The following is a 15,727-nucleotide window of genomic DNA, read 5'->3' as shown; positions in this document are numbered from 1 at the left end:
AACAGACGCGACATGAGGAGATCCGAGTCTGCTGTGCAGTCTGAGCGACGAAAAGGTCTGGCAGCAGCTCGATTTGAGAGACGCGGCGTGAATCGGGTGGTGCAGCCAAAATGTAATATCTGAAGTCTGACAGGTTGCTGTGACGCATCTGCCAATCATGAACTCAGCTTTGGGCACATGACGTTTGCAGTGGTGTTGCTCCCGCAGTGGCGCTCACTCGCTCGATACGCCGGCAGAGAGCTGGGATGGGGAAGGACCCTGCTTGGGCCTCCTGAACTTTATGATTTTTTTATTATTTATTTTTATCGAGACAATAATAAAAAGATTCTTTATTTACCTCAAGCTAACCTTACCTTCAATCACAGATCTAGACCACTCCTCCCCCACTTAGACCTAGCCCTGCCCCCTTTTTTTCATTTTTCAAATCTGGGCTGAGAGTGGAGTCAGCCTCCAACTATCACGATTCGTTCCCTTCAAAGTTACCACATTTACGCCAGAAAAAATTGAGTTAATGACCCTTAATGTGAGACAAAGTGTAGAAATCTTCGTTCTGGTGTACATAATGCTGAGGCGTCACGCTGCTTTCATCCTGACCTATAAGAAACCGCTATAACTCCCTCAATCTTTGTCCCTCAAAGCAGCGCTGAGAACATCCACTCACTTGATTATCGCTTCATGGGATCGGTAGTTTTCACACAGGAGGATCCGACAGGGGTATTCGGAGGGGTAGTGCTCATACAGCCGGTCCAACAGAGACACGTGCAGGTTGCGCTCCCGTGCAAACTCGCTGTACACAAACGGACTGAGCTGCAAAGTGACAGAGACGAAGAGAAAGTGCAGTTTAGTAAAACTGATTTCTATACAAGTACACATAAAACGCTGTGATCCTGTTAACCCTCTACTTGCCTGCATGTGGTCCCCAGCTAACACGATTCGGGTTGTTTTGCTAGCGAGAGCAAAAGGCATGATGGTTTCACACTCCATGGCCTGAGCTGCTTCATCCAACAGGATATGACTGAACAATCCTGTCAACAAACAAACATCAGTCGTTTGTTTCACACAGGGCACTAAGGGGATTAGCAGTACAAGTTCAGACTAGGTTCTGAAATTTTTATCAATACTTTATTTACAAGAAATTGTAAAGCACCAATTAAGTCACCGGAAATGGTCAAACATTCCTAACAGATTTTTTTCTGATAAATATCTTATTTTCAAAATGTCTGTATTTTATTGTTTACAATCCCACATTACCATAATTTAGCTTACGAGCAATCAGTGCTAGAACAGAAAATAACCCGTTTCTCTCTGTACTTTAAACTGGTCTGGTGGAGAATCTGAGAGGAGTTGAACAGTAACCCGACAGATTTTAAAAAGCACAAATGGTGGCTGGCAGCATGAGAGGAGGGGATAAAACGGCATCGCAAATGAGTGGTGGAGCAGGGAGGAGAGAGGCTGAATAACAAACAGCAATCAGCCTTTAAAGCTACACCAGATCCACAGGAAAACATGCGCACCAACGCAACCTGACGCTTCCAAACTAAATAAACACACGGAGTGTCAAGAAGTAAACAAACAATGAAAGCATGTCAAGCAAAAAGAGGGGAGGAGCAGCTTGGATAAAAACAACTTTTTTTTCTAAATAAATAGTATATAGCATTTCAAATTCAAATAAAATATGTATTTAAGTACAGTTAGACTGGACTCCAACATATTTAATTTACAGAAATGTTTTTCTCAGATCTGCCACTTTAGGTAGTTCATTTTTTTAATCATCTTTTCCCAGTTTGCACTTTGCAGCCGTCTCACTGCTGTTATTGTTCGCTTTAAAACAAATCAACTGGGATTCTGGCCATTAGTTTTAAACGTTTATTACAAGAGTTGCTGAGCCCCAAAGTCAGAATCTGTGAATATCCTCCTAACTTTACAGAAGTATTTTTATGTGCTTTCTGCTCAAACTGCCGCCGTATTCTGGTGCACTTTATGGCAGTAAAATGCTGTGATCCATTCATGACAAGCAGACGTCTAAGGAATTTATTTGAAATAATAAACTTAAAATATACAGTGCTGATCAAAATAATAAAAAAAATAAATGTCCAATCACTGATCAAGACACATCTGATACCGATCGAGTCTGAAACTACATGATCAGGCCGATTTATGATCCTGTGATCGGATCATCCCAAGTTCTTATCATCCTGAGCTTTTGATGGCATTACTGACCTTGTGTTGATCCTGATTAGGACAAATAAGGCATCCATCCATCCATCCATCCATCCATCTTTCCACCCATCCATCCATCTTTCCATCATCCATCCATCCATCCATCTTTCCACCCTTCCATCCATCCATCTTTCCACCCTTCCATCCATCCACCCATCCTTCATTCCATTCTTCCGTTCTTCCTTTTCTTCTTACTATCAACTGGATAAATATTTTTTAGTGGAGTAGCTTGATTTAACTGGACTTGAGTAGTGTACTTTAGTCTCTGAACTGGCCCTTTGACAGTACGCTCAATGTAAACTATTAAAACAAAAAATATATTTTTGGGTGTCAATAGAAAAATATCAGTTGTTGCATTTGGGTTAACAACACATTAAAAGGAGCAGTTTTCCAGAGGGAAAAATGGCAGTTTCACAAGTCTGAGATAAAATACAATGAAAAAACAATGTTAGGGTGTTGTAAAGTTCCACCCAAACTATTGAGCGATCACAACAACCCTATGGTTCAGCTCAGCAAACAGGCCTCAACACAGTTCACTCAGTTGTTAGAGAGCACAAAAAGAAAAAACCTTCACCAAACTAACTGTATGCTGAGGACAAACGCTGCAGGACTAGCAGTCTGGTGTGAGCAGGAAAAAGATGGAGGAAAAAGATTGATTATCTGGATTAAAGAGAGTCTGGATTGATCAAGTGGCTAAACTGTCTAACTTTTCACATCAAATAAATAGTTTCAAAGATTTAAAAACATTGGTGTAATAAAAGCTGAGTTCATGCAATGTCTAGCAAAAGAAGACTTGCTTCAACCCAACTACTTTAACTCCAGTCCACATGAACACAAAACACCAGAGCAAAGCTCACAAATTGAGTAATTACAAGTCAGAGGCGTGAAAACAGCGATACGGAGAAAAAGCTGGTCTTTATGAGAAGAGCTGCCACTGACAGAAAGAAAGAACATAATGCTTTATGTGGGACAAAGCTGCCTGCTTTTGAGGACTTATCTCTAAAACAAATGACCTTCATGTTCTCTCTGTCTGGCGTTACCTAAATAATGTAGAATTGAGACAAAACTGTATTAAGACCAAGGAGCAAAAAGCATTAGACAAATAGGACGGATCAGAGGAACAGTACTGTAAACTCAATGTAGGTTAAAAACCCCCCCACGAATTTCTGCTTTTTATATTATTTCTTCATTTACAAGGTAAAACGTTGCTACTCTAGTGGTAGAATCACTTTCTACTCTAAATATAAAAAAACAATCTTTACAGTATTTGTTTTTTATTGCACTTATGTGGCTGCAGTTTACAGTACTTAAGAAACTTTATTTACTTTCTTACTGACAAGAATTAACAGGGCTCACAAATTCAATTTGCAAATGCCATCACTAACTTACTAATATTAAAGTAAGAAAAGCTACATTGGCTTTAACAACTGCAGATAATAAAGAATGGTGTTTTTGTTCTCCATGGTTCTAAAATAACCTATTAGTGAATGAATTAATCAAAAATAATTAAGCAAATATGATGGCTAATTCTTTGCTTAAAGTAAATTAATTTAGTCACAAAGTAGGAAGAAGGCTAGTCTGATTCCGTCTGATCTGAAGAGCAGTTTAGAGGAAGTCCAGGGAGAGAAGTTTGACACTCTGCTTATCCTTTACAAGAACATTAGGTTAAGAAACTAACTCTGGTTCTCTGAAACATAAGTGAGGTATGACGCTATGGAGACACGTCCGTCCGCTGTTCACACATGAAGACAGTCTCGACTGGCAGACAGAAGGAGATGTCTAACGCCCCAAACTGACTGAACGTGTGAGCTCCACGAACCATTCACAATCGTCCCTTCATCTGTCAATCATTGAGACATCCATGGTTACAATCTTCCTTGTTTGGTTAGTTCCCATGGAAACATGCTTGGTTAGGAGAACTCTGCAGTGACTGAAGGGAGTGGAACTCGGACTTACAGATCTCAATACTTCGCTTAGAACAACCTTCTGGTCTTTTCTAGGACTTACCAGGGTCCAAGTCAAGCTGGCAGAGGTACTGGGAGGTGCTGAGGGTGACCACAACAATGCGGTGCCTGAGGATGTCCTCCCTCGTGGGCATTTGGAAAGTGACCTGTGTGCTGGAAATGAGACAGTACTGCTGGACCACCGGGTGGACCGTCTTCACCCAGCGGTTCCTGAAGTATACCCTGGAGGGATCAAGGAGAGGTACAAAGATTAGATGGAGGAATCCCTCCAGAAAATAAAGAAACTCAAAACAGAAAAACTACTATTTTTAAGTCTGCTCAACCTACCGAACGACTACCACCCTTACTGATCACTACAAATCAGTAGTGTACATTTTTCTCTATTTGACGATAGAGGCATAAGCTTGTTAATGCAGAAATTGCTTCCCCGTTTGGGGATATGTGGGGTTGCTTTGGTTTGAGTAAAAGTCATGTTACAAACCAGAAAAAGCTTCACATTCCAACTGGAAGTATGCCATGTTTTTACATTATTGACCATTTTTAAGAAGCCTCCTGTCTTGCTCACATACTTGCATGTGCACACACACACATTTCTTTAGTGCAGCAACAGATGACAGAGCTAACTGGACCTGCACTCTATGGCCTCATTTCGACTCAACAGTAGAGACCAGACTTGTTAAGCAGGACCGACTGGTACCATTTCAGGTCCCCTGTTGGACGTAGGTCCATAGAAGAATGGAATGGACCCATGAGGGCGGAGCTTCTGTCGTCTCACAATGTAACACATTGATTGGCGGAAAGGTTTTATGACAAGAGCAAGCGTCCGACCAGCGCTTAGACTATTGTAAACCGGCCAAGGTCTGGTACGTAATGCTCACTGGAAACGAGGCACAAGTCTTCTTTAGTCAGCTTCAATTTAAGCAATATACATAAACTGGTTCTTTAATCAATTGTATTACAATCTATTAATGATTTAAAAAAGGAACTTAATTTTTGATAGTCTAAGCTTTGTTTTCAAAGTCTTGCTTTTTAGCTTATATTTGAATTTGACCCTTCTTCCTTCTTTCAGGTTCATTACAGTCACAATGTATTTGGTTTTAGCCTTTATTTGTGTTTTAAGTCTGTCCTTCATCCTTTGACTTTATGGTAAAGTTATTTTTTAAGTTTTAAAATGTGTCGGGGAAACGACAAAGAAGAGAGTTGTCCTAGATCACTGAAACTCTTTCAGATCAAAAATAAACTAACCTATGCCAACTAATTTATGTTTGAGAACAGTTATCCTCTGAAGGTGTAGCAGAGAACTGTCTGCTTAACCATATAAACTTTCTCTGCAGCTTCTTAACCATTTCTTCAAAACAAATCAAACTTTCAGCAGTATTGTGGGAAGGACAGACGGTACACTTGACCCACTGAGCTTTTCTAGGGAAAGAATATTACTGTACCTGAGAGGTCTGGCATGAGCATTGCCTGCTTCAACATAAGGATGAAGGTAGTCCTTGATATAAAGGTCAGCCGCACTGTTGGAATGAGTGCAGATCAAAACTCTGCAGAAAGAAAGAACAGAAATGGTGGTAATGCTGTGAAACTGTCGGCTGTAATTAGACTTCAGGATTCAGGTACATCCACAAACTCCTGCAAGGCAAAGAATTGTTTTAGATTTCCTGAAAAATAGATTTTGGGGTAAATTCAAAAGGAAAAAAGAAAATACTTGGCCACTGTGGGGTTGCTCTGTGCTGAACCTTCCGGATGAAAAACCCAAAAGGTTGTCAGCAGATAGAAGAAATGACTTAATGAGTGGAATGAATGAATTACGGGGTGGCAGCAATCTTCAGAGCTCTCAGTGTCACAGACCACAATACAACATGGAAAGATCATCCCTCGGTTCAACACACAACCCCCTGTCTTTTCGTTTCCTGGAATCTAACAACTCCTTTTTTTGGGAGGGAATTCAGCTCCATTCCCATTACTTCAATGGGCTTCAACAGATCCAAACATAACTAAAAATGCATCTCAACATTAATAGAATATAACCATGGTGTTTAGAAAACCAAATCCCCCAAAACATCTAGAAAAAATAGAAAATGAGCCGAAAAGGGTATCCAGTGTACAAAATCTCTACCGGACCACATGTGCGAATCAGTGAAAGCCAATTTGCTGTGACGACCCTGACGGAATTCGCCGAAAGGTATTTAAAATTAATTAGGTAGTGGAACCCAACCAGCCAAAGGTCCTATCTACAACATCATTGGTCTACATCACATGAGAGGTTTACATTGACACAGGGACGGGTTTGTTTTCTCTCAGTAATGACTATTATGACTCCACAATAGCAATATTAGGGACTCCCTTCCTTATCTATAGGCTTTTAAGACATGTATAATACATCTGCAGGTATGGTAACCGGACATAAATATTACATTGTCACAAGTTTTTTAGTTTACATTTTTCTGTAACATTACATGGAACCTTGCTCTCTTTTAATAACAGCAAAGTTATGTTAGAGGATGGAAAGTACCACATCAATTTTTTATAAAGACCAGCTTACATGCTGGTGCCACACTGATTTGCATCTGTTATGTAAAACTTCAGAATTTCCTGTGGGTATCTGTATGTAGTCAGGAAACACTAATGAGGGGAAAAAGCAAGTCCAAGAAAACCTTGCAGTGCTTTACTATTACAGTAACACCCTTTGATGGGGTGAAGTCAAATAATTTGGTTGAATGTGATCAAATGATGTGACCTCCATTACAAAGCAGCAAATGAACTGTAATTAAAGCAACCATGTGTATTAGCCTAAAAAGAACAAAAAATGTCTCCTAATGACCACCAAGCAGACCACAAATCTTACAAATAACACCCAGCACACACGAGCAAACACATTATTATTGTGTTTTCTCACCAATTAATACCATATTCAAGGTCAAAATTGGCCAGAAGGAGCAACAACATGTCAGGGCCAGCCTGGCTCACACGGTGTTTGACAAGGAATCAAATCCAACTGTTTGTTTCAACCTGTTTACATGTTTAGCTGCTGTTTGAAATGGACACATTTACAGCTAACAGTACTTTATCAATGCCAACCTTGATGGCTTTGTAAACCAAATAGAATGAAATGAAACTGCTAGCTTTGCCTTAGCATCCACATGCAAAATGAGGACTGAAGGACTGAAAGTGAAGATTCAGAAAAGCAAAAAAAAAAGTTGAAAAATCAAAACAGCAGCTTTTACAAATAGATGCATTATTTTTCAATTGGTATTTTTTACATTTATAGTTCTTTTATTCAGGTTTTCAGTATTTTGCTTCAAGGATTCAATTTTTTTTCTTCAAATTTTCAAAAAACATTTTTTTTTCAAGTTAAAAATTTTTTTTTCAAATTTTCTTTTTTGATTTACAATGTCTTGCTTTTACATTTTCAAAAAAATAATTCAGTTACAATTTCTATTTTTCAAGTTTTCTATCAGTTTTTTTGTTCACTTTAAGCTGATCCTGATTTGACTCCATACTTTCATCCAAGAATTCAAATAATCTTTAAAAAATGTTTGTTTAATAAACAAGAAATCACCATAATTGAATGGATTAGTGTTTTGCATAAAGGTAGCTAATAATGCAAAAGTCTAAAAAGCCCAGTTTTCTTCAAAATTGCCTCAATCAAGACAAACTTTCTTCTAATTCCATCTTCTCCAGGCAGCCTTATATAACTAACAGCTGTTTTCCAAACACAAGCCGCTCATTGCTTCCCTGCAAGATGGAACAGATTAACTTAAATTAAAAAATAAGAGAATACATTTTCATCTTCCGTAGACATTACACTTGTTCATCACTCGACCCTTGAAGTTAGTCGTTTATGATGGTTACGGTGCCTTTAAACTCCACAAGAGCATAAATACCAGTGATAATTACCAGAAAAAGCTAAACAGTCGGACAAAAAGAGCAAGCTGAAAGTGAGGAAAGATGAGAGAACCACTGCTCTGCTGGAGTGTGTGTAGCTGACTGACAGGGAACTGAATAATCCTGCCGAAACCTTCTTATATCAGGTACTGGTGGTAGGACCAAATATGCAAGAGACTTGGGTTGGTGGTGGACACTCCAACATTTAATGAATAAACTTCAATTCAGTTTATATAGCCCAATATCACAAAACAATTGCCTCATTGGGCTTCATGCCGGTAATTTTACAGAAGCAGAACTTGAATAAGACAAAACCCATGGCTAAACAAAAAGGTGTCACAGCAGTTGGTAGACAGAGGGTGGTTGTCGAAGGACCGACTCAATCATAAACCGGGGTTTCTGTCTATGTGAAGTTTCTATCACCAGCCTGTCTCTTGCATTTTAGGTGCTTCACCTATAGTTCCTGACATCCGAGTACACTCAATGTGCCACTTCCCACCAATGAAATAATTTTTTTTTTAATCAATGTTTTTTTTGTAAATAACATAATAAAATATTAGATGACTACAATGGAGTATTAGAGCCACCAAAAAACTTAGACTTTAATCTCGTAAATTTTACGAGAAAAAAAGTCACAAATGAAAAAAAAGACTTACATTTGCAAAATTTAAAGTAATTAATTTACAACTTTAAAACACGTAAATTTACAAGACAAAGGTTTAGTCTATGACTTCATAAATCATAAATATACAACGTTATTCTCATAATTTAACAGTAACGACTTTTTTGTCCTAAATTTACGACTTTAAAACTGATATTAAAAAAAATATTTTTTTTGCTTGTACAATGGTCCTAATACTCCGCCACAGATAACCACAATGCCAAAAAAGAAAAGTTATAGTTTCAAACATTATTGTAAAAATGTTGGGTTTTCCTGAAATCACTCCAGAGAAAGAGAAAGACACACAAACAGACCTGCTGTTGTCTTGACGGAGGATGTGCTTGACAGCCTGTGCCAGAGTGAAGGTCTTGCCGGTACCGTAGGGTCCAATGATGAGGATGGGGGGCAGGGAGATGGAGATGGGCGTTGTGATGGCCAGGATGGCTTCTTTTTGCTTGGCATTGAGACGGGGGTCCAGCTGTTCATCCCACTGCCTGCAGGCATGAAGAGAATGGAGACATGATTACTGGATCCAGTGGACTACTGGAAGACTGATCATCTCAAGACTGGGGTGTGGGGGGTGGGGCTGTTCTACGGTCATATCAAACACGGCCTGCTTGGCTCTCAGCGTCAGGAGTTTAGGGGGGTGGACAAGTTCCTACACTCATCGCTCCCTCAGGGGATAAATTGTCAGTTTCAACTATTACAATCATAAATTACAGAATTTGTCTTGTAAAGTTAAAGAGATGATGAACATGGCAGACGGTTTGTTCATGCTGCCAACTTTAACAGAACAAAGTTCAGAATTATAACAGCTTTTGTGCACGCAGTTATTCACTAAACTTTTACAAGTGTCATGTTGATGGCAAAAATATCACAAATCAATAATATTTAAAAAATGTGAAGCAGAAAGAAAAAGAAACAAAAGTGATGCTTAAAAAAAAAAAAAAAAAAAATCAAGGGTACCTAGAACTAATTATGACAATTTGGAGTTTCCTTCTTACTTTCCTAAAACGTGTGTTTACTGTGCATAGAACTGCAATGAAAAGTGGAACAACTTACAGCAACATGTTTACATGAGTCTTTCTTTTTTTATTTTCAAAGTAATTGCCGGTTTTTAAATTGATGCAGTTTATTAAAACATAAAAACTCCGCTGCACCTGCCGGTATAATCCAAACTCTTATTCTGTGATTGAGTGGATGTGTGTGTGATTATGCATGTGGTAAAGCTCCTACCTGTTGGGGCTCCAGGGGATGGTAGGAACCATGCTAACATCAGGGAAGAGGATGCAGTTATCTTTGATTCGATCCAGGGCGTAGTGCATCTCACATAGTGGCAGTCGGTTTAGCTGAAATTGGAGCTCCACCTGGAACGAAGGGAAGACAAGCAGCTTGTTTATTTACATATAGAAGTCAATCAAAATACAGTGAGAAATAAAGTTTTAAAAAAAATCAGGATCCAAAAATGTTCCCAAATGTGTAAGAGGTGTAATTATGGTGCATCATATGAACAACCAGAACTGCACAAAATAACTTCATTTCCTAGTCTTACAGGAAACACTAAACTTTATTAGGCACACCTGTCCAACTGAATGATTTCCTTTAATTTAACCCAATTCAATTATATTTAGAAAACATATTAAATAAGTGCTGTCATGCGATTCATTTTTTGTGTGATTAATTAATCACAACCTGTAATTAATTAATCTATTTTAATCAAACCAAATGATTGATGTGAAAAGCCTCATTTTTAGGTATTTTTATTTAATATTGTAACATTGTGACAGAGTAAAAGACCAAAATACTATTAAAAACATGGTTTTTGTGAAGTTTTGTTATTATAATGGACTTCCAACCTTTAGTTTTAGACTAACAAGGGCTTTTTTTTTCAATCTCAAACAAAAAAATCTGGTCGAGAGTTCCAAGTTAACACATAAAAACAATAGAAACTCTTTTCTGAGCAATTAATAAAATACTGACCACAAACTACTTGTTGATGGAACAATATATATGTTGACAAACATCATTATACAGTTTAATGTCGAATCCGTTCAGCCCTCCACATACCCCATTAATTTATTAAAACAAACAAATCTCCAGGCTGTATCCTTTACTTAATAGATAATAGCTGTGGAGTTGTTTGTGTTGGTTTTGTTAAGAACTAAAGTTACACATTGACGACGTCGCAGCAGCAACGCAGACATGCTCTGAGAGGAACGCAAGACGTGTTTTCAGCAGAGTTCAAATAAAAAGTTCATGCAAGTAAACAGTCGAATCCGTGCTTTTTATATTTGAGAACAAGAAAATAGGTACAGATTTAAAAGGATATTTTTTTTTGTAAAAGCGCTCATTTGTCTGTCATTAATTATGATTAACGTGATAATTTGACACCTCTATATTAAATATTCTAAAACAATTTAAACTTTGCAATGAAACCTTATTTTCACATAACTAGCAACTTCAACTGAAGAAAAAGCAGATCATTCATTAATAAAATCATCAAGAAAAAAATATTTGCTTTGCAAGCAAAAAAAACTCAAAGTTTCTCTGTACTACTAAGCAATTTCTTCTGCATGTCCTGTGAAACAACAGGGGCTAACGACACTAGCAACTGTTGTTAAGGACTTTTCTGAGGACCAGATCAAATGACAATAGCAAATGCAAAGTTTGAAGCATAAAGAAAGCTGAAAGATCATAAAGCAAAGCTATCTTCAAAGAAGCGTGGACATGCAGAAAATATTGCTTAGGATGTAACGATTTTTTGTTAATTGGTAAAAAATCAATTCAAACTCATCAACATATTCCTTGTTGAAGAAAATTTAAATATTGTTTTTTTTCCACAGCCTGTGCCTATTCTAGAAATACAGAGTTGATGACCTGTCTTTAATGCAGGCTCGCTGTGAGTTTGCGCGGACCAGTGTGTGTATATGCGTAGCGGAGGGGCTGCGTGTCGTTCATCGACATTTTGGTCATGTGTTCGCCGGGATTCGGGCTCTGCTTGCAGAGAAACTTTCTACGCGCGAGTGGAAAGGACTTTTGACGATTGGGGGCAGAGGCAGGGGGCTGCACGTGCGCGCTCTCACTGAGATTCTGCTTGTGCGCACTCATAACTTGTGCCCGAGGGAGCAGCTCACGCACGCAGAAGTAGACAGTCTCTCGCACGCCAGGACTTTTTCTGCTCAGAAAGCACTGATGAGGGTCTGAATTATCCACAGTTTGATACGCTCGTGGAGAGGTCTCATTTCTGCGTGGAGTTTTGACTAATAAACAACGCGCTAATTTGGACACAGAGCCACTAGCCCTTACTGGTGGGTGTTTTAGCTGCAGTTACAAATAAGTGAAAGATCGCAGCTTGAGAACACTTGATCATGTGTTTGATTGGAGCTGGTGGTGCCTGTAAATTAGGTGGTGGCAGCCGGAAAAACCCTGATTTAAAGTGTTTTGTATAATTGTTTATTTGTATGGAATCCTTTCTGTAAGTAGAAAAACAGACCGTTTGATGTAAGGGGAAAAAGAAAACATACTTGGGCTTAAAATACTTTTAATTCATTGTGTTAAGAAAAAAAAATTGTGACTTTAAAACTGAATCGAATCGTGGCCTGACTGAATCATGTCTACTTAGTGGACATTTAGCTTTCATATAAAGGCGGGGGCTGCAAAATATCGATTTAGGGGACACTAATGACACGTGGACCGCCAGTTTGAGACCCTTGTTCTACAGCGTAGAGGTGACCGTAGAACAATAGCACCGAGTCTGAGCCCATACCTGTAACTCTCTGTCGGACTGCAGGCCCAGCTCCTCACAGCAGTTTTTGCAGATCCTAAGGAAGATGTATTCCTTGGTCTTCTCCTCTATCACAGCTTCATAGACACGCTCTTTCACCCCAGGAGGAGGCTGGCTGCTAACCCCATCACGGCTCAGTGGTAGCAGTAAAACTGAGTTCACCTTGGTCATCACTAACCGTCCAGCTAGCGTGTCCTGGGAAAAGGGAGAAAACCAACAAATGGTTTTAGAAAACGACCACGTCTTAACGCCGCTCTAATGTGGGAGTGCATGTGAAGAAAGCACCACTGCGGTTGTTACCTCAGAAAGAGTTTCAGTGAGTTTGAAGCGTGCAAAGAGTTGTCCGTTCTGCGCGTACTTGGCTCCAACAGAAATGCCAGTCAGCATGAAGCTATTGACCAGCTGCAGGTTCACTTTGATGTTAAACCTGTGAGGAGAAAAGGGACAGAGATGCTTCATGTTAAAAGGTAGGAAAACTGAAATGAAAGACTGCTCGATGAGCCGCTTTTCTCCTTCAGAATCTACTGGAATTATCGTGTTAATGCAGGGGTGTCAAACTCAATCGCACAAGGGGCCAAAATCCAAAACCCACCTTAGGACACGGGCCAAACAGGATAAACATTTATTGAACACTCCAAAACAAAATTTTTAAAACGTTAAAACAGTAAGTTTTAACATAATTATGAACTAGATATATAGCATTATCTGCAATAATGCTAGTGTGAATGCTGTAAGCTGAATTAGGCCGATGAAGATGCTAGTGCTGATAGCTGAAGATGCTGAAATTGATAGCTAAAAACCCTGAAGCTGAAAACACTAAAGCTAATATCCAGCTAAAATATTAGCTAAATGCCAAATTAGCCTAATAAAACCTAAAAATAAAAATTAGGATAGCCAAAACAGCTAGCATGTAGTTGGAATATTAGCTAAACTTCAAAATAGTCTAAACAATCTTAGTAAATGCCGAAACAGTCTAAAAAGCTTGCAGAATGCCCATTTTTAAAACTTTAAAACCGTAACTTTTTAACATAATAATAAAGTATAAAAATGCAGGAATATTATTCCAGAATAAATCAACGTAAAACTTAAATAACTTTCAATAGGTTAAGTGTAAGATAACATCGCGCCATTAATAACAATAAAATAATATGATCTGGAGAGCCGGATATAATTACCCGGAGGGCCGGATCCGGCCCCTGGGCCTTCACTTTGACATGTGTTAACAAAAAGGAGGCGTAAAAACTCCTGAAAATGGCCATCAGGCAATGCTATGCTTGTCAAATTTAGTGGAAAGACATAATTCTGTGACTACAAAACTCATAAAATTAAAAGGTTTAATTGATAATAAATAATAATAATAATAATAATAATAATTTTAAGGCCCAAATTAAAAAAAAAGTTGAAAATAGAAGCAACATCATTTTGAGTTGATAACTGTGAGCCATACCATTCTAGCTGCATGTGAGAAAAAAAGTGTGATTATAAAGTTAATCTAATAAGACAAAAATAATAAAATAAAACATTTAAGCAACTCCAAAAAAAAACCCCTAAAAGTCAGTTCAGTCAGGTCTACATAAACAGCAGTCAGTGGTCTGAAATGATGAAATAGGAAGAAATATGATAATGTACTCCAGTGGATGATTGACAAGCAAGATAAGCTATTCTGCGTTTACATGTATAAACTAGTAGTGTTACACAACCGCAGAAAGCCCTTGGTTTCTCCGTCTCAGATTCCTAGTTTTAGTTTGTAAAGGGGCGTGGCTGTAACTCAGTGGGATTAGCAACTGGTTTCATTCAGTTGGCTGTGAGGTCAAGATCTCGGCTTGATGGTCATTGTGTCCTTGAGCAAGATGACACTTCTAACATCTAACTAAAAAGAAAAAAACAGCTGTGGGTAGAAGCATCTTCTAACTGTGAATGCAGTGGAAATGTTCATCAACAGAAGTGAATATTTCATGCTGTAAGACTTACTAGATCTACGCTTTTATTACATAACCAGCTGATATTTCCTCTCCTCGGCGCCCTCCTATGTCCCTCGCACGGCCATCATTACATTTGTCTGTCCACACTGAATGAATTAGTCATCAAATTCATCTACTGTACGCTGTCTTTGTTTTAACAGGCGTCAAATTTGCTTCTTGACAGTTATCCAAAAGTCTGTTAGCCTGAAGCTCCTGTCACGTGTGGGAGGAGCTTCTGTCAAAATCTTTTCTCAAAGTCATCATGGAGGATGCGAATACTGTCTGAGACATCAGGTTTATTTATTTTGAAGAGCTGAATAAAAGCATGGGTGCAGATCTCCCAGTGAGGAGCAGCAGCTGCTCCTGCAACAGTCAGGGGAAGGTAGTAGGGCAAGCCAAAAGTGTCAAAAACCTTCAGGCCTCACCTGCACATGTACTACAGGTAACAATAATTTGACATATTTAATTGTTCCCAAATTAGTATCAATACTACAATTTATACAAAAAATAATGAAAGTTTCATTTCAACTTTTCCACTAAAGATTGAATTTGGACATTGGGGGGGGTCAAGGTAAAAACTGCATATTAAACATTCTTTTCTCTCAGTTTTTGTAGATTTGGTCTCCAGACATGTAAATATAATCAGAAACTACATGTTTTTACATATGTTCAAAGATGCGTGAGTGTATATTTAATTTATGTTTTCTCAAATATATGTTTAAAAGCTTTTCAAATAAGTTATTTTAGGCTTATCTTGTTGTTTTTTTCTGTTTTTTATTTTTTATTGATCAGAACTGTGACCCTAAAACCGTGACACGATCCGAACTGTGAGTTTTGTGATCCGTTACACCCCTAATATGTAAAATACGGAAGCAGGGAACAGTAAATAATGTTGCAGTCACTTATCCCAAAATGCCATCGCATGGCGACTTAAATGTAAGTTCTTCAGCAAATTCAGCAGGTGGCGGCACAGCGTTGGCATTTGGAATCAGCAGGCGGGAGTCTCATTCTGTCTCGGAGGAGCAAAAATGTTACTGCAACCAGACGATTTCTCTATAAGTGGACATCAGTCAGTGACTGACTGGACACATTTTGAGGTTGCATGGTAGCAGACCAGTGACAGGAAGGCAACAGTGGAAGCCAGTGACATTTGGTATGGACGCCCGCCAGCCGGAGAAATTTACACATCGTCCAATCAGAGCTGCTGGCGAGCGGCGATACACCCAATTTTGTAATGCTGTCATCTTCG

General features: G+C 38.6%; 1 protein-coding gene across 2 annotated transcripts in view; it reads right to left on the bottom strand.

The window, feature by feature from the left end:
* helz (helicase with zinc finger) overlaps positions 1-15,727 on the bottom strand; it is a 49,230-nt gene that overhangs the window by 15,720 nt on the left and 17,783 nt on the right. For both annotated transcript variants that reach the window (XM_024259877.2, XM_036209539.1), the window contains exons 13-20: positions 12,818-12,944; positions 12,500-12,712; positions 9,970-10,100; positions 9,048-9,227; positions 5,627-5,728; positions 4,228-4,406; positions 907-1,025; positions 662-807 (exon numbers count right to left, since the gene is read on the bottom strand). In XM_024259877.2, coding sequence (XP_024115645.1) covers positions 662-807; positions 907-1,025; positions 4,228-4,406; positions 5,627-5,728; positions 9,048-9,227; positions 9,970-10,100; positions 12,500-12,712; positions 12,818-12,944 — 1,197 coding nt within the window. The remainder of the gene's footprint in view (positions 1-661; positions 808-906; positions 1,026-4,227; positions 4,407-5,626; positions 5,729-9,047; positions 9,228-9,969; positions 10,101-12,499; positions 12,713-12,817; positions 12,945-15,727) is intronic.

This window comes from Oryzias melastigma, linkage group LG1 (genome assembly GCF_002922805.2).
Source record: "Oryzias melastigma strain HK-1 linkage group LG1, ASM292280v2, whole genome shotgun sequence".
NCBI lineage: Eukaryota > Metazoa > Chordata > Actinopteri > Beloniformes > Adrianichthyidae > Oryzias > Oryzias melastigma.
The sequence above is the reverse complement of the archived record's forward strand: the minus strand, read 5'-3'. Positions and strand labels throughout refer to the sequence as shown.